Source organism: Hipposideros armiger, unplaced genomic scaffold, assembly GCF_001890085.2.
Source record: "Hipposideros armiger isolate ML-2016 unplaced genomic scaffold, ASM189008v1 scaffold_282, whole genome shotgun sequence".
NCBI classification, from domain to species: Eukaryota; Metazoa; Chordata; class Mammalia; order Chiroptera; family Hipposideridae; genus Hipposideros; species Hipposideros armiger.
This window is the reverse complement of record NW_017731632.1, coordinates 2,160,727-2,179,856: the sequence shown is the minus strand read 5'-3', so window position 1 is coordinate 2,179,856 and position 19,130 is coordinate 2,160,727. Positions and strand designations below refer to the sequence as shown.

At 50.0% G+C, this 19,130-nt stretch overlaps 1 protein-coding gene across 3 annotated transcripts in view; it reads left to right on the top strand.

Moving 5' to 3' along the window:
* Positions 1 to 809: 809 nt before the first annotated feature.
* The window catches only part of PIGG (phosphatidylinositol glycan anchor biosynthesis class G (EMM blood group)), a 36,577-nt gene continuing 18,256 nt past the window's right edge, over positions 810 to 19,130 (top strand). For 2 of the 3 annotated variants that reach the window (XM_019658011.1, XM_019658010.1), the window contains exons 1-5: positions 811 to 1,086; positions 1,878 to 2,083; positions 14,592 to 14,801; positions 15,980 to 16,168; positions 16,934 to 17,075. In XM_019658011.1, the coding sequence (XP_019513556.1) occupies positions 933 to 1,086; positions 1,878 to 2,083; positions 14,592 to 14,801; positions 15,980 to 16,168; positions 16,934 to 17,075 (901 nt within the window). In that variant the 5' untranslated portion in view covers positions 811 to 932. Of the gene's footprint in view, positions 1,087 to 1,877; positions 2,084 to 14,591; positions 14,802 to 15,979; positions 16,169 to 16,933; positions 17,076 to 19,130 lie in introns of all 3 variants that reach the window. The other variant, XM_019658012.1, reaches the window with a different exon arrangement.

Here is a 19,130-nt window from a genome sequence, read left to right as displayed (position 1 = left end):
CAAGCTCAGGCGAGGCCTGCATGGCGGGCCTTACAAACCCAGAGACCAAAGTAACCACACGGAGTCTGAATATAAAAGTCCCTAACCCTCCAGAAGTGGGTCATGGCGGGTAGTAAGGTCCTAGGCCCGTAGCTTCCGACGAAGGTCTTTACCTTTGAAATTATCTATTGTCTTGTGCATCTAAGATAACACACCTTAAAATGTCAGTCATTTCCTTTTCGAGACCCCTCAGGGCACAACCTCCCACCAGAGCAGGAGGCCACAGAACCCCTCCTGGTTCTCTTGTCCCCCGAATACTATCTCCATGTGCTGTAAATGTTATTAACTGTCCTGTACCCACCGATGTGAAAGAAGTGTCTCTGTTTTACTTCTTATCCAATCCCTGGGATCCCCCACTTTGCTTCTCCCACCCCCTTAACCTACCACCAATGGATTCCATGTAACCCCCTTACGTCTTCTCCTTTGATTCCAATGTATAAAATAATCTACAAAACTGCCGTTCTTTGGAGCATTTTCTCAATTGGTTGAGATTCTGCTTCCCGGCAATTGTCAGTTTGGCTCAAAATTCATCCTACAGGTTTGGACGTTTCTAACGCCGACAGCACGTCGCCCTCACACCACCTTCGCCGGAACCCTAACAAACGGAAGGGCGCCACATTCCGTACCTGGGAAACACCAGTGAGAACAATCAGAGTTTTGACGTGAGGCGGGCGGGCCGGAGCTCGCGCCGGAAATACGGGCGAGGAGCCTCAGAGCCCCGCCCCTTTCGTGCGTATTTCCGGTGCGCCGCCGAGTCGCGACCGGGAGAGGCGGCACCTGTCAGGTCCGCCGGTTCGCGCTTGCTCGGAGGCCGTTCCCCGGAGCCGGAAGCCGCTGCCCTGGGCGAGCGTCCGGCCGCCAGGAGCCGGGGTCCCCGCCCGGGGGCGGGCGCCATGCGGCTGGGCGCGGGGACCTTCGCCGCGTTCTGCGTAGCGATCGAGGTGCTCGGGGTCGCGCTCTTCCTTCGGGGATTCTTCCCGGCTCCCGTGCGTTCCTCCTCCGAGACCGAGCACCCGGCAGAGCCGCCAGCGCCTGAGCCCGCGGCTGGTACGGACCCCTTGCCGGAGTCTCCCAGGGTCCGCTTTCGCCCCCACGAGCCTCCCCGAGCCCCGCTTCGCGCACCTCTTCCCGGAGCTTCGGGAGCCTCCTCTGCCGCTCGGGTCCCCACACTCGTGATACGCACCCCCTTCTTCCCGCTCAGCCTTTTTTTTTTTCTGTATCCTGCAACTTTGTGGCAACCGCCGCTGTGAGTCCGGCTTCGACCCACCTCCCTGGTCACGGGCGAGGCTGCTCCACACCGGCCCCCGCCTCCCAGCGCCGCTCCCCCTGCGGCCGCCGGCCCCGCCCTGAGCCGGCCTTGAGTTTCCAGCGTCCTTTTTGCTCAGCGAGTCACAACAGATCAGATGCGTGCCGACCCCTTGTTTTTTTCCTATGACATCCCTCCAAGAGCCCTTTTTAACCCCTTAAGACCTCCCTGCATAGACCCCTTCCCAGCCTCGATACCCAGCGACACGTAACAGGTAACGGTACTCCCATTTCGGACCAGGTCCCCACAGTGTCAGCCCCCGACCGTGTGAACATACCTCCCATCCCAGGACCTGCCCGCGTACTCCTCACCGTGCCAAGAGCAATTTATACTGGGGGTTCCTGAGCCTGCTCGATGCCCCCCACCCCCGCCCCGCGCTGTGTACCAAGAACCCGCCCTTTTCTTTGTGTTGTTATATTTAGATATGACAGCATATGTGCTGGAGCAGTAGGCAGAAATTAGATTATAAGGTACTCAAATGCTAAATAAAAGTTTAAAGTTAAATTTCCTTTTTTCTTTCAAACACTTTTAGGAGCCAATTCCAACTGGACCAAGCTCCCACCACCTCTCTTCAGTAAAGTTGTTATTATGCTGATAGATGCCTTGAGAGATGATTTTGTGTTTGGGTCAAAAGGTGTGAAATTTATGCCCTACACAACTTATCTCGTGGAAAAAGGAGCATCTCACAGTTTTGTGGCCGAAGCAAAGCCACCTACAGTTACTATGCCTCGAATCAAGGTAAAGACTTTGATGTAATGTTTTTTTTTTTTTAAAGATTTCACTGGGGAATTGGGGGAAGGGGAACAGACAAGTTGCTGTCCTTTTGTTCTTCAAACAAAAGTTGTGGAGGACGGCGCTTCACTGGCCCATGTTGGTATTATCATTGCGATCTTCCCGGGTGAGGCAGATCAGTCACCGGCTACTGGACGGCAGCTCACACTGGCTGCCGGCCACTCACAGTAGCTTACGGGAGCCCACTGCAGCCCCACCGCAGCCTACGCTGTCACAGGCGACTCATGGTAGCCCAGCTCCAGGTCGAGCTGTTGTTCATCATCTTAGCTGTAGAGGGCGCAGCATCACTGGCCCTCATGTGGGATCCGAACCGGGGCCCTGCTGCTCAGAGCTGGCGTCCCAAGCCGACTCTTAACCAACACGCCACTCGGCCGGCCCTGACATAATGTTTCACACATCATGGTTTGGCTGTCTCAGAGGTTTAGAGGGACTCGCTGTAGTCTTCTGTTTGAGTCCCAGTATTAACTTAGTGGACGTTAGTTTGGTGCTGTCAGCCTCGCTGGGGCACTACAATGCTGATGAAGCCTCACAGGTAAGATGGAACTGGGACCATGATTTGTGCCCTTTTCTTGTAGCCGAAGCTCATGCTCCACAGGAAGCATAAATGATTTAGAGCCTGGTCATGCAGTCTCAGAGGTACCATCATCCTTGCTAACCTGTTCTTTAATAGTCAGTAGGTCAGTTACGGTCCTGGAAGGAGCCTTCAGGGTTATCTAGTTCAGTCTCTGACTTTATAGATGAGGAGGGAAACTCAGACTTGTCCAACACTGTCGCCTACGCGTGACCAAGCTGACACGACCTGGCCTCAGCAGTCATGACTGTTTCCACTGTAAACCAGCTTCAGGAGTTCAGCCTGCTGAGAGGGGCTTTAGACGTGCACAGTGCTTTACCCAAGAGCTATGGGTAAATAAAAGGATTTACTGATCAGCTCAAGAACTATTTATAAAACAACTAATATGTGCTAAAATGGTGTTGGGTATACAGTTTGGGGGAAATAGTATTTCTTCCTTCATGGAGCTTTTAGTCTTAATGAGCAAAATAGCCATTAACCAAATAATAACCTGTCTGAGGCAATTATATTCAAGTTGAGGCAAGAAGGATATGTATAGGGGTGGGCAGAGAGGAACGGGAACTTAAAAGTGTGTGAAGAGATGAAATGATTACAGGGTATAAAAGTCTCTGGCTGAGCCTTAATCAATGGCTGACCATGGGATATCTCACTACCGGGGGTGCCACAAAAATGTATACACATTTTGAAGGGTTGTTATCTTATGTATTGCTTTTCGAAGTTGAATTGAATTACGTAGCAATGTGCAGTATGACGTACACTCAAAAGATGGCATGAATCAAATGAATGCCAGCGTCATTCCTTGTATTACAATTTTAATACTTTTTTCCTTTCTTAAAATGTGTATACATTTTTGTGGCACCCTCTGTATTTGGTGAGAACGAACCACTTCTTGATTTGAAGCTTGGGGGCAGCATTCAGTAGGTGCTCAGTAAATGTTTACTTGGTGAATAAAACTGGAAGTGAGGCCACACCTTTCACTGACTGTTTTTCTTGAGTTCTCCACTCTCTGCCCCTTTTGGATGTGGCATGTCCTTCATTCAGTGACATTCATTGAGTATCGACTGTACCACCCAGCGCACTAGGAAAGAGGGATTCCGTGAAGAACGAGACAGCAGCTGTCCTGTGCTCACGCAGCTCACTCTAACCGAAGGGACACAAACCATGCATGTGTACAAGTGAATAACCCAGATTGTTTCAGACAGCGACACGTGCAGTGGAGAGATGATGGAGGAGGAGAACTCGAGCACAGCGGGTGGGGAGGGTGTCTTCAGCGGGGTGCTCAGGGACAGCCCCCCAGGAGCGATCGCCCTGCTGCAGGAACGGTGTCCAGGCTCCCGAATTTCAGGATCTGCTCCATCAGAAGAGTGCAGGGACCTGCTCCGTTCTGGTAGGAGAAGTATGGCGGGCCAGCTGCCATGAGTTGATTAGTACTTAAATGGGGGAGTGGGAATGGATAAAAAGACACTCACACAAATGCTGATGCGGCCGGTTAGTGATGCTGAAGCCCTGAGTTTATTTCCCATTACCAATATATGCAGTTTGAGTACGTGTAGTTTAACAATGAAGATATGCATTACCTCAGCGAAAGTAAATCTTTAACTTTTACATAGAAACTATAAAATCACTAAAACTCCCAAAAGTAATTATCCCATGACAGAATCTACCAATTACCCCGATAGCCATCAATCCTCTGTGTCCGGGAGCTGGCCGTTCTCACCACATACCTCAGCAACTTGTAAGCACCCTCCAGGTGCAGGCAGAGACAATGCCTTAGGAGCAAAAACAGGTTAAGCATTAACCGAGCCAGTCTGTAAGGCTCTGAATTACCTGTAACCATGGCTCCCCACATCTCCCCCTTTTTTATTTTATAGGAACAAAATCCATCCGGCCAGGATGGCGAGGTGACGGTGTCTGTTTTAGGTGTCCCAGGACGCCCGCCTCAACTTACCCGTTTTTGGTACTCATATTCCATCATACAAGCCCTGTTTTAGGTGTTGAAGCGGCTCCCAAGTACTTACCTGTCGTTGACTAACCCGTTTTTCTTAATGTACAGGGGTGAGAGGCTTAAGGCTTCGCCTTAAGCTCAAGCTGATGGATGTTAGCTGGTAAGTTTAACATCCTGCTGATGAAACATCTAATGAGGATGGGGAGTAGGCACAGAACCAGACAGACACAGATGCCCAATGTAAGGAATGTCATAACAGAATGGGCAATATGAGGCATAGAGGGCAAAACATTCCTAAGAACATCAACAAATTTAGAAGCAGTCTGAGTTGTATCAAATTTTAAGGGTTTAGTTTTTTTTATATTTTGGATTTTATCATGAAGCCGGAGCATGTCTAAAGATAAGTTAGCATCATGCCAAATTTTTTGAAGATGTAAACAAACCCGATTCCAATTATATTGACTATTATTATATTTTTTAGAAGTAACACATATTTAATGATATTTTGGATGACATTTTAAATGAGATCTAACTTTTATACCCTGAATCACATCTCCCATATACTGAACCGTATCATAAAGGGCATTTATCTTTTGCTCCAATTTTTCATTAATAATTTTTTGGGTCCCTAAAGCTAAAGTAACATTTTTAGAAAGAGTATTAACATAATGAGCATTTTGAATAGTCTGAGAAAGAGCCGCGGCTGCTGTAGCAGCAGTTGCAATTATAGTAACCAAAGCCATAATTCCTGTAATTAGAAGTCCAATAAACCGTTTTGCTCCACTCAAAGCATGCTCAATTTTTTTGAAGATTTGCAAACTTCTTTTAGCATACCAAGGTCCAGAAATATTAACAGGAAGCATAACAAAAGATGGTTGCTTAAGTATCATAACATGAGTTTTTAATGGTACCCAAGAAATACAATTTGTTAAATAACAATTACTACAAGATACATTAAATTGATTTCCTATAAAGTGTACAGTAACATTTCCAATCAAGAGTGCATAAGGGGAAGGAACACAAGTAGATACATTAACAGTTTTAGCAACAGTAGTTTAATCTCTAGTCCCATCTTTTAAGACATTCACATGACTGTAGGGAGTGTCTGATTTACAGAACTCAACCATTTGAACAACCTCATCCATTACTCCCATAAGTCTCCATAATGAGTTTTGCTGATGTTGCGTGTCAGAATTTTAAAGTCCAGAAGTCAGTCCTCGGGCCCATCCTGACTGGTTGCTTCTTGACCAGTCGATGATGTATCTGCCTGTCCCAGGGATGCCGTAACGAACAGGATCGTTGCCAGGACAGTCTCTCCATGGGACAGTCTCAGTGTCCAATTTCAATCTTTTATTGCAAGATGGACGCGATGGAGGGATGGGCAGATTTATCTTGCGTCCTCCGGACCAATCGCCTAGCATGTTAAGACGAACAGTCCATCCAACTAAAGAGTCATTAATGTGCATAGTGACAGGAGAACCATGCAAGTACCCAGATGTTGACATTTTTTGCAATACAAATAGGCAAACCTGTTCCTATACCATTATAAGTGAAATTCTTTTCCAGTTGCTGTTTTATGTGTCCATCAGAGGGCAGTCCTAAGGCATGGGTATCATTAACATAGACTGGAACCTCAGGACCGTCCCACACAGCGGGGTGGAGGATTGGTGGATTAGGTACATAGGCCCAATACGTCTGGTTGTCTCCTGCATTGCTGAGAGCCATCAGCTTCATCAGTAGGTAGAGGGTCCACATGTCGCACCAATCGTTCTGGCAGCCACCGGGGGCCTTTTGCATCCTGTGGAAAAACACATACATGTTCTCGTCCCCCCACGAGGACTGGATCTGGGCCTTGCCAAGAGCCCGTAAGTGGATCTCTCCATTTGACCAAAGCCTGAGGGGCAGTAGAAGGATGCCAAAAGCGCTCCGCAGCACTCTTGCCATGGGCATCTAAGGCAAAAAAAATCTGAATAAAGAGAGAATGAGACAGATAATTATGAGGCGTCAGGGGATATAACTCCCCCTTTTTTATTTTTTGCAAATTGACTTTCAAAGTGCCATGAGTGCGCTCAACAATCCCTTGTCCTTGGGAATTGTAAGGAATGTCAGTAACATGATTGATCGAAAATTGCTGGCAAAATAGAGAACATTTTTTGTTGGTATAACCGGAGCCATTTTCTGTTTTAAGTTTTTTTGGAGTTCCAATCATGGCAAATGCAGCAAGACAATGCCTAATAACATGGGATGTAGTTTTACCAGTTTGAGCTGTGGCCACAACAAATCCTGAAAAGGTATCAATGGAGACATGAACATGTTTTAATTTTTTAAATTTAGGTATATGAGTTACATTTATTTGCCATAAGTCATTAGGACGTTGGCCTTGAGGGTTGACTCTATAATGAGGCACAGGCTGGAGATGTGAACAATCCGGACATTGTCTCACTATCTGACGTGCTGCTTCTCTGGTTATATTATACTGCAGCCTCAAACTCTGGCTGTTTTGATGGTGGAGGCTATGGGCCTTTTGTGTCTTTTTTATTTGAGTCAAGGCAATGAGTTGAGTGGCAGAGTTTGTAATCTGATTTCCTGAGGCCAAAGGGCCTGGAAGATTAGAGTGAGCTCTGATATGTCCAATGTAAAATTTCTCACAGCGCAGCTGAATGGCCTGCTGTATCTGAAGAAACAGGTCCTGAATAACAGGAAGAACAGGATTACTGGTGCTAATAAAAGGTACCGTTTTTAAATTCCTGACGGCACGAACCACATGATGGCTGTCAGAATAAATTAAAAGACTGGGAAGCAAAGTTAAGCAATACCATATGAACTGCTCGAAGCTCCACTATTTGAGCTGAGGCTGGAGGTGTCTGTACTCTTTTGGTGACTTTTTTATTGAGCGCATAGACAGCTACACCATTGTTGGATTTATCAGTAAAAACATTAGGTACAGCAGGAAGAGGAGCATGTGACACTATTGAAGGAAAGATTGGATCATGATGTTGAAAAAATTGAAGCAATTTATGCTTGGGATAATGATTATCCAGAGTCCCCACAAAATGAGCCAATGCAACAGGAAAACTGTTTGTAAACTGCATCAGGCCTTGAATCTGTGTTTTTGTAAAAGGGATAACAATAGAATCTGGCTCCTTTCCATAACATTTTCGAGCCTCCAAGTGGCTCTCCTGAATTAAACTGGCCACAAATTCATAATAAGGAGTAAGATTTTTTTGAGCAGCCACATGGAGGTGTACCCATCTAAGTGGCCCTTCTTGCCATAACACCGCTGTGGGCGTACGCTTGGTGTCCAGAATATACACATATAGAGGTTTAGAATAATCTATAAAAGAAACATGCTGTTGCTGAATGGCTTCCTCAACCTTAGAAAGAGCCTTCCGTGCAGGCTCAGTAAGAGACCTGGGGGAGGTCGGATCAGAGTCTCCTTTTAAAATTTCAAACAGTGGTTTAAGATCTCCAGTAGTTAGTCCCAGAGAAGGGCGCAGCCAATTAATATCCCCCAACAGTTTCTGAAAATCACTAAGAGATTTAAGATGATCTTTCCTAAGCTCTATTTTTTGTGGGGCGAAATACTGAGCAAACAACTGAAATCTCAAGTAAGAATAAGGTTCACTTTTCTGTACTTTTTCAGGTGCAATAATAAGACCCGAGGCCAGAAGATCCTTTTTCATATCTACAAAGCAAGCTAACAACATTCCCTCTTTCTTACAAGCCAATAAGGTGTCATCCATATAATGAATGATATACACAGAAGGAAACTGTTTCCTGGTGTTATCAATTGCTTCACTAACAAACTTCTGACACAAGGTGGGACTATTAGCCATACCTTGTGGAAGGACTCGCCATTGATATCTTTTCATAGGCTCCTGGAAGTTCGAGCTAGGAATGCTAAAAGCAAATCTCTTACAATCTTGGGGATGGAGTGGTATAGTATAAAAGCAGTCTTTCAGATCTAGCACTATTTTATAAGTATCCTTTGGAATAACAGAAGGATGAGGTAACCCTGGCTGGAGAGCACCCATAATTTCCATAGTTTCATTTACTTTTCTCAAATCCTGCAACAATCTCCATTTTTCCGATTTTTTTTAAATTACAGAAATGGGTGAATTCCAGGGCGAAGTAGATTCAATTACATGGCCTTTATCAAGCTGCTCCTGTACTAGCGCTTGAGTGGCTAATATTTTTTCTTGTGTAAGGGGCCATTGATCTATCCACACAGGCATATCAGATTTCCAAGTTATTGCTTTTGCAGTTTTCTGGTGGAGTACAGGTAGATTTATGACCCCTGGGGAAAATATCCTAGACCTGCTCTTTGTAAATTAGGGGCAGGAGAAACAGGTTCCTGACGACCCTGTCCCTCAGTGCCTAAGCCCTGTCCTGGGAGGAGCCCTTGATCAAACATCTGCTGAGTTACTTGAGTGCTTGGGCTAAAAAGATAAACTCCCATACTGCTCATAATGTCCCGTCCCCATAGGTTAACGGGCAGACCGGGGACAATGTACGGCTGAAAAATCCCCTGATGTCCTTCCTCATCTTGCCATGACAATAAATTACTGCTTTGCTTAGGGGAACGAGACTGACCTATGCCCTGTAAGTCTGTGTTAGTGCATCGCGTAGGCCAACTGGAAGGCCAATGCTCAACAGCTATACAGGATACATCAGCTCCAGTATCCAAAATCCCTTGAAAACTCTTCCCATTAATTTTAAGCTGTAAAACAGGTTGATCTTTTTTTATTTCCTGAACCCAATAAGCATCAGAGGAACCGAATTTTCGGTCTTCACGTTTCTGATTTTGCCTATTTTTCTCTATTCTCATACGAGGCAAAATAATTAGCTGAGCTATGCGAGTCCCAGCAGGTATAACTGAAATGTTTAAAGGTGAATGAGTCATAATTTTAATTTCTCCAGTAAAGTTCTCATCAATAACTCCCGGGGAAACTTGAATCCCCTTCATAGTGGTGCTACTTCTTCCTAACAACAAACCTACTACAGTTCCTGGTGGTAGTGGCCCAAAGATCCCTGTGGGCAATGCTTGCATTCCCATCTCGGGAGTTAGTACGGTGTCGGTGGTGGAACACAGGTCCAATCCTGCGCTGCCTGAGGTGGCCTGGAATAAGTCCGTGATGTATTTCCTCTCAGAGGCTCGTTCCCTCTCTATCCCTGCATCTGCTCTGGGATCTGCAGTGCCCCATAACATTGTTGACTCGGGGCCAGGGGCTGGCCCCTCACCCAGTTTCCCTGGACAGGTCTCCCTTCTTTATCTGTCTTGGATTTGCATTCATTGGCCCAATGTTTTCCTCTCCTACATTTAGGACATATGTCTGGAGGCTTTTTTGCAGGAGCGGTCGAGTTCTCAGACTCTCCTTTACGAGGGCATTGGGCAGCTCGATGTCCCAATTTTCCACAAGTAAAACAAGCCCCAGAGCGACTCCCTATATTGAATCTTGTCTGTTGATACATTATTTTTTTTATAGCTTTCCTTGTATAGCTGTTGCTATGGCTATGTTTTGGGTAAAGGAGGGTCCCACATCAGTACACAAGCGAATATAGTCAGATAATGTCCCTTTCTTTTTAAATGGTCTAATGACCGCTTGACAGGCAGAATTAGCATTTTCATAAGCAAGCTGCGTTATAAAAGACTGAGTGGCAACCGATGGCCCAAAAACCCGCCCTGCGGCTGTGTTGAGGCGAGACACAAATTCCTGAAAAGGCTCATCTGCTCCCTGCCTTATCTGAGAAACATGTTTTTCCTTGCGGGAAGCATCAGGCAACATTCGCCAAGCGTCTTTTGCCGCTGCAGTGGTTTGAGCGTAAACTCCCACTGCAAAGTCCATCTGGTTTCTTAATTCAGCATATATGCCTTTTCCTGCCAGCATGTCAAAAGTAATAGGAATTTGCCTTTGGGCATTTTGATTAGCTTTCTTTTTGCAATTTTCATAGAACTCTGATTTCCATAAGAGATAGTCACCCCCGGAAAGGCAAGCATGAGCAATATGCTTCCAATCCTCTGTAGGGGTAGCTTCACTAGACAGGGCATCCAAAATTGCCATGGTGAAAGGGGCGATAGGACCGTATTGCGCGCAAGCCTCCTTTAATTCCTTTAATTGCTTCCATTGAAAAGGCCTCCATTCTCTAACCATGTTCCCTGCCTGGTCAAGCCTTTCAAAGATAGGATATATTCTAAATTGATCCGTGGATTCCCCCTGCTTGTGAGCTTCTTCACAAGCCATTTGAAGAGGGGAGCGCACAACAGAGTCCGACCCTGGCTTAACATAACCTGGCGGAGGCTTAGTAGGCATGTCCGAAACCGGAGGCTGCAGCGGAGGACCCCACATACTGGGCTCCTCAGGAGGTGGTGTACAGGGATTAACTGTGGGGGGATCTTTACCCTGAGGATTTTATTGATCTCTAAAAGGAATCTGGGGACCCCGAGGACAATTTCCTCCATCCACAGCAACTTTAAGTTCTATTAACTGTCCCTGAATCTTCTTTAGCTGATCTGCAAAAGAAAGTGTAGTGCCTGCAGGTTGCCCACCTCCTTGAGCCATAGCCACCAACGGAGGGTATTTGTCCCTATCATATTTGGCTGTCTCATCCTCTAATTTTTTCTGATCCTGAGGGTCTAAATCTTCCCAGTCCTCGACCAGAGGTTCCTGATAAACAGGCTCTTTGTTAACCTTAGAAAGTCCTTCTGTGTGTTTAGCTCCCTCCTCCTCCTCTCTCTCCGCCGGAGAACGGCAGGTGGAAGAATTTCCTCATTTCCAGCTTGTTTCACTTTCTCTAGCTTGCAGCCCTCACGCTTAAGATCTAAGCAATCCCTGATCAAAGTCCATAACCCGAATGTTTCCACAGGGACCTGCTGAGGTCCGTGGGCAGCATAATAATCTTGTAACTGCTCTCCCACTTTCTCCCAAGTTTCCAGACTGACAGTGTCTTTTTTTGGAAACCATGGACAGACTTCTTTTACAAATTCTAAAAATTTGTCTAGTTGTTTTCTGTTTACCCGACTGCCACGGGTGGCAAGTAATTTTTTAAGTCCTCTGACATACAGGTCTTTGCTGCTCGCGTGACCCATTTTTTTTTATGTGTCTTACTCACCGCGTATTCACTGAAATAAGCTCCTCTTCGAGCCGGGCCCTTGCCACGCGGCGTTTCTTACTGTTACTTTTGTATTCAGGTCCCTGTTCGGGCGCCAGGTATGGCGGGCCAGCCGCCACGAGTTGATTAGTACCTAAATGGGGGAGTGGGAATGGATAAAAGACACTCACACAAATGCTGATGCGGCCGGTCCAGTGGGAACTGGACTAAGGACATAAAGAAATCCACAAAGGAAGACATTGAAATGGCCACGAAAGATATGGAAAGATGCCTGCCTAGAAATCATAGCAAGGCACGCTCAAACAGCCTGTGGGGCCAGCTCCTGTCCATCATGGACACATGTAAAGGCTGATGATAACCTCCTCTTCACAAGCAATGAGGTGGACAGCTGTCTGAACACTGTGGGTGTGAATGTGACGGCCCCGAGCCAGCACCCCTGCTGCCACCACCCTAGTCCCCTCTGCTGTGGTCTCCAGACCCTGTCCCAGCGCAGGTCAGCTCATGCTACTTCATACCCTGGGGGGGCCCATGCTCTGCCTGCAGGCCCAGTCAAGGCTGGGGACTTCTGCCCGCTCACCTCCCCACCCTCGCTTGGGCTGCTGTCCCTCTTTCTAAGCCTTTCGTCCATATGATCACACAGCTAGCTCCCAAGTGTGCTGTTTCCCCCTCTGCCTTGCAGCCTTTGCAGTTCTGTGTCTACCCTGGAGAGCCTCACCTCATCTCACCTGGATAGCTTCAACCTTCAGGTCTCAGGTCAAATGGCGCTTCCACTGGAAGCTTTTAAATATGAAAACAGTCTTCATGCAATATATTGAACATCCAAACACTACTTTATAGCTGTTAAAAACAGATGAAGTACCTGTTTTCCGGGGGAAGAGGTCGATGATATGTTTTTAATAGGAAAACATAAGCAAGTTGTAGAGTTGTTTATATAGTTTGATACTATTTTGGTAAAAAAATGTATGTTTGTGATTATGCACATGCAGAAAAAAGTAGGAAAGGATACTCACCGAGAGTACCTGGTTACCTTTAAGGAAAATTGGGGTAAGAGGCTCGCATTTTGCATAGTAACTTTCTAGAGATAGAACTTTTGTACAGCACATTTTCCTGTGTGCAGGTGGGTGAGACAGGACAGATGTTTCTATCCGTGCCCCGCCNCGCATTTTGCATAGTAACTTTCTAGAGATAGAACTTTTGTACAGCACATTTTCCTGTGTGCAGGTGGGTGAGACAGGACAGATGTTTCTATCCGTACCCCCCCCCACTCGTGATTCCGAGCCCCGCTCAGGAGTGGTGGGTGTTTGTGTAGTGACTGAACTAGCCCTGACAGCCTGTCTCCTGAGTGTGCTGTAGCTGATATCGCTGATAGGTTATTTTTTTAAGTCTTGTTATTTTCAGGCTGGTCTTCCCGAGGGTCACCCCGGCTAGCGATTGGTAGGAGGCTGAGCTTCGACACGTGCGCTGAGGTGCCCACCCTTTGCAGGGGCACATGTGCTGGGGTACACGCTCAGTGCTCAGGGCTTACAAGTCGGTCCTGCCTCTGCGTTCCATTTGAGCAGGGCCTTCTGCTCAGCCAGAAGGGAGAGGCGACCTTCTCGCCGGAGAGGAAACCAGCCCTGTATGAGCACGTAGCCTCCCGGGTTCCAGGCGTGTGTGGGAGCAGCTGTCTCACTCCCAGACCACTTTACACTTGGGGCTGTTTTCCTACCACAACCGGCATCCGAGCCTCAGGCCTTCCTGCTCTCAGTCCGCACAGGGCACTTGCGCCCAGGTGGGCCCAGCTGGTCCCGTGGCCGCGGCGGCCGGAGCTGGGGGTGGGGTGGGGGTGGTGAGCGCAGCAGCCCTGGTAAGACAGCCAGGCATGCGCAGTGCCCCCGAGACGCAGTAGTTTGTCCCGAGTAAGAACTTCTCATTTGCTGTATGTCCTTGGTGAGTTTCTAAAGTCCCGAAATGGTTGCTTTGGACGGTTTTACCCAGTTTTATCGTTGCTTTTGGGGGAGAGGATTAGTGGAGCTCCTCACTCATATCCAGAAGTTAATTCACATTTGCATTTATTTGCTAATGAGGAAATTACACCTGTGGCATGATTGAGGTTCCTGTTTATTTTCATCGCATAGGTCCCTGGACACTAGCGTTGGGGGTTGTTGGAAAAGCCCGATCGCGGACGGAGACCACGACCCATCAGTGTGGCCTCTTAGACTCCGTGCTAGAATGAGGGAGGTTGTTGACTCCACCCTCTGTCCGAAAGGTGTGAGGAACGTGACAGTCACCCTCTTCTTCCAGCACTTAGGGTGCCGCATGGGGGGCCCCATCAGCACCCCTGGGCCGTTTTGCTGTGGGAGTTCCTGAGTCCATGCTCAGAGAGCGCCTCCCTCCCCAGGGGTGTGAGAAGCTTTCCTCGCGCTCGAGGGTGGACACTGAGTGAGTCTGGGTTGTCAGGTCAGTAGGTGGAGTTTGCTGGTCCCCCGGAGCTGGTCTGAAGTTTAGGTACCAGCCTGCCGGCAGGCTTGAATGAAGAGTCTGTGTTCTCTGCACACGGCAGGCTTGGCATCGCTCCTCCCTGGTGACCGCGGCTGACCTGGCACCACCGTCACGTGGCTGCCCCACAGCCCCCTTCTCTGTCCCCTCCCTGGCTGAAATCTGCTCGGGTCCTCACTGTTGAGTTTCCTGTGTTTGCCCAGACTGTACAACTTTCCCCGCGTTGTCCTGATGCTGACCCGGCCTCCAGTGTCGGGGCTGCCCTCGTGCATCCGTCACATGGTCTCCAGCACCCCGCCCACACCACACTGTGGATTCCGTGGTCTGACCCGTGGTGCTTCCTCCTGCAGGCGCTGATGACAGGGGGCCTCCCCGGCTTCGTCGATGTCATCAGGAACCTCAACTCTCCGGCCGTGAGGGAAGACAACGTGCTCAGACGGGCTAAGGCAGCGGGGAAAAGAATCATCTTCTATGGAGATGACACATGGGTGAAGTTATTCCCAAAGCATTTTGTGGAATACGATGGAACAACCTCCTTTTTTGTGTCAGATTATACAGAGGTCAGTTTTGACAGTGAGAACGTACGTCATACTAGGTAGAGCCTGGTAGCAACGTGACTCTGTGTGTGGCTGTTATGGGCATATTGGGAGTAGTCGGGGACATTGCGGACATTGTCCATTCACATAATCAGTTATAACCCAGCAACATGAACCCTGGTGCGGATGTGAGCGCAAAGCCTAGAGCAGCTGAGCACTGGCGGGCAGGACACAGAGGGTCAGGGAAGGCTCCCAGCAAGGGGACAGCAGGTTGAGTTTGGGCCGGGGAGTGGGGAGTTGCCAAGTGGACAGAACGATGGCAGCATTTGTCTGAGGTAGAACCCACACCCTGCATGGGCTGCCGGGGTCCCTGAGGCTGGATCCCCCTGCGTGTGGCGAGACATGAGGGCACGTGGTGAGCTGGGTGGAGCCTGGGCCTCGGGGAGTAGGGCCGTGGGGCAGAGGACACCCACGGACAGTGGCACGGCGCCTGTCTGAGTGTGGCGTGGCGTGGATGGCCCTGCTGCCCCCACACCTGTGCGATGGGCCCGGGGAGGTGCCGGCTGCCTGCCCGCGTTGACACCCTGTCTACAGCTGGCCTGCGCAGACGCTGGGCTCCCCGCCTGGTGTGCAGTCACTCAGACGCTGTCGGAGATTTCCCAGTGGAAGGGATGTGGGCCAGCCGGGGGGTCAGGGCCGACCTGGCCGAGGGCTCTGTGAGGGCTTCTCGACAGCCCATCCCTGGGTGCTGTGTCTACTCCTTCCCAGAACAGCCTTGTTGTGGGGCACACAGACATGCCCCCCGCTTCACCCCTCTGGTCACCTGGGCAGGGCACTGTTCAGACTTAGCTGGCTGCCCTGAGCCCTGAGCCACGTTGTCATAACTTAGCACCTGCTGAACCTGGTCATTTGCTCAGTGAAGCCCCAGCACAAACCTTGTTCATTTAATTGGGCTGCATAGTATGTTCTGTCCGTAACCTGGAGACATAGAAACAGTATTCGTGAATGCTGAACCTAATGCTAATGATGTCGGCTTACATTTTTTATGACACTTTCTATTTTTGTCCTGGTCTTTTCCAACTCCCATGAGTCCCGTTACTTAAAATAAACCCTGTAACTTATAATGAACATATAAATTTTCCTTGGGGAGTGAAGACCAAGGGAACTCCGGGGAGCTGTTCTGACCGACTTCCCCCTTAAAGGTGGATGACAATGTCACGCGACACCTGGACACAGTGTTACAGAGAGAGGACTGGGACGTGCTGATCCTCCACTACCTGGGGCTGGACCACATTGGCCACATTTCCGGGCCCAGCAGCCCCCTGATCGGGCACAAGCTCAGCGAGATGGACGGCGTCCTGATGAAGACCCACGCCGCGCTGCTGGCACAGGTGAGGACACATGGCTGCTGAGACGCCCCCAGTGGCCGCGGTGAGCGTCACACCCGGGCAGCCTTCGCACACCGCACATCCGCATGCCAGGCACCATCGTGACGCTCACCTGGGCTGACTCCGTCTCCCCAGCAGCCCTGCAGAATGGTGGCTGTGACGACCCCACCCCCGCCCGCTCACCCAGCCACACCGCTGTTCCTGCCTGGGTGTTTGTGGAGCTCACCCACTAGCCAGGAGGCCAGAGCAGACACGAAACATAAAGGAGGACTTACGTAGCCTTGAAAGTGCTGGTGGCATAAGAAGACGTAGGGCAGGAGGGGACAGCGTCTGAGAGAGGCTGTCACTGAAGCCGCATGGTCGGAAGAGTCAGGTGCGAGGCGAGAGAGCCTGGAGGGGAGGGCGGGCCGGAGCCTGCCAGGCACGTCCCTTGCCTGGAGCCCCAGGGCACACAGGACACTCACCCCGACTGAGACGCGGACCCGAGCTGCCATAGCTTAGGAGTGGCAAAGGCGGGCACCGAACCCAAACCCTCTGCCCTGAGAGCCTGCTGCGCTGCGTGACCTCCAGGTCATTCCGTCTGCTTCATAGATGACTTCTGACTTTGACCCTTTGGTCTGACTTCAGGCTCACAGGTTACAAGAAAAACTAACCCACCTCGAAAGAGCCGTGTTTGTGAAGTAAAGCCCAAACCTGAAGTTGCTTTGTGAGCTGGGTCATGTGTTCTTAGCCTGAGTGCAGCTGACGTGCCTCCCTTTTGCCTTACAGGAGAAGAAGACTCGCTTACCCACTTTGCTGGTTCTCTGTGGGGACCATGGCATGTCGGAGACGGGCGGTCACGGGGCCTCTTCCCCAGAGGAAGTAAATACCCCTCTACTCTTAATCAGCTCTGCGTTTGAGAGGAAACCCGGTGAGAATTTAGGCGTCTTTAACACGTTGGAGCTGCACTTTATTTCTGTTTTCTGCAGCATGGTTTTCATTGTAAAAACCATTTTTGGAAGCTAAGTTTGAAATGTTCTGGGCATTGTGAGAATGAAAACGAATGGGGCCAGGGGCAGTCGGAATTGGGAGTTTAGACTTTTTGCCCAGATTCTTAAAATACAAACACCCTGAGTGGGAATTCCGTTGTGTGACTGTCACTGCCCGGATATCTGGAACTAATTAAACATTTCCAGGTGCTTAGAGACATCTGAACTGCATGTATGAACTGAGAGAAACATAAATACTTAAACTGTCTAAACACCCATGACCTGAAACCGTACATTACATGGCGGTGTCAACACGAGTCGCAGGACCAGCGGAGCGGGGCTCACAGCCCAGCTGTCACACAGACCCGCGGCCTGGCCGCCCTGTGCTTGAAGCTGACCTTGTCCTCCTCGCGGTACTGACTTGACCGCATGCTCTCTGGCCGCTCGCTGGCTGTTTTCTTGTTGGACACTGTGGCTTCCTCTCATGACCCTTGGTGTCACCTGGCCCTGCTGGCCCTAATTTGAGACATGCCTTTTGTCCGGCTTCCTCCTCCCCTGGCTTTGCCCTCTGGCCCTTCCTGCTGACTTCACACCCTAGCCCGGCCTTTCCTCTGGATTCCCCTCGTCGTCGTCCTCTGCGCTCACCCCCGAGGTGATCTGGGCCGGGTCCATGCTTTTCGTGCCATGAACAAGCTCACCCCTCTCAAATTGATCCCTCCTCTTCTCCAGGCTCCAGACTGCCTGCTCAGCTGCCTGTCCCTTGGGCAGGGCGCGCCAGCTGCCCTCTCTGTCTGCTAGCTCACGGCAGCGTCCACGTGGCTTTCAAGTCCTTGATCTCCCCGCTCCCTGGCTCCCACGTTTCAGACCATCCTCTGCCTCCCACACGGAAAACCTCTCGGTGGCTGGACTTGGGACGCAGTGAAAACCCCACGAGAGGCTGCTTCCCAGCTCGCACTTCCTCTGGAGCCGCAGTCCCCGTTGCTCACTGCACCCCGGCCTGCTCTCCCCACGGCCTGCTCTCTTGCGCCAACACTTGCTCCTCTGAGCGTCCATCTGGGCTCCTGAGACCGAGTCATTCCCCTTGTAATCTGAGCCTTTCCTAGGCACCGCTGGAGCCTGCCTGCTGTGAGTGGGCACAATACCCACCAGAGCACCGGCCTCTACACCCCGTTGTCCCACACTGCACCCCAAAGCAGGGTCCATGTGGCTCCCCACACTGAGCGAGAGCCCCACCCACGTCACTCGTCCACAGAGGCTCACTGGGCACCACCAGAGCCTTCACCCCCGAGGAGCTTGTACTCTGGGGAGGACAGGACACGGCTGAGCTGGCGGTTTTCAGTGGCAGGACTGTTGTCCAACCCGAGTGCCGAGGTCTCATCGCTGGGGTGGGTATGTGCCCGTCTCCTCCCCATGCAGGGGGCCTGACTGCTCATCCAGCGCCAGGAAGGGCCAGGGTGGTGCCTGACCTCAGTGCCAGCGGTGGGTTCTGGGTTTTTTCATTCGCTTGTTTTAAGAATGTTCTGTGACCTCATTCTGCTCCTTTCATGAGCCAGGACTGAGGGCAGCCATCGTGAGGATCGATTTTAGGACATTTTCTCACCCTTTAGTAGTCACCCGCCACTTCCCCCCACCCCATCACCCGGCCTCTCTGCCTTTGTTAGGTTTGCCTCTTTGAGGCATTTCATACGAAAGGAACCCTTGTGTGATTCGCTTGAAGGCTCACCCACAGGCAGACACGGCAGCTCTTCGCTCTCGCTGTTGCTGAGTGACGTTTCCCTGAGTGGATGTGCCCCGCGCCTTCCTCCAGTCGTCGGTGGGCGGCCATGTGCCTCCGCCTTCCGGCTGTCGCGGATGGTGCTGATGTGAACTTTTGCGGACGCGCGTTCGTGTGGACATAGACTTCCCTCCGGTGCAGCTGTGCCCCTACCCCTCTGTGCTGTTAATGTCGCGTGCATCGCACTTCCACGTGGTACAGGCGGACCCTATAACTACACATA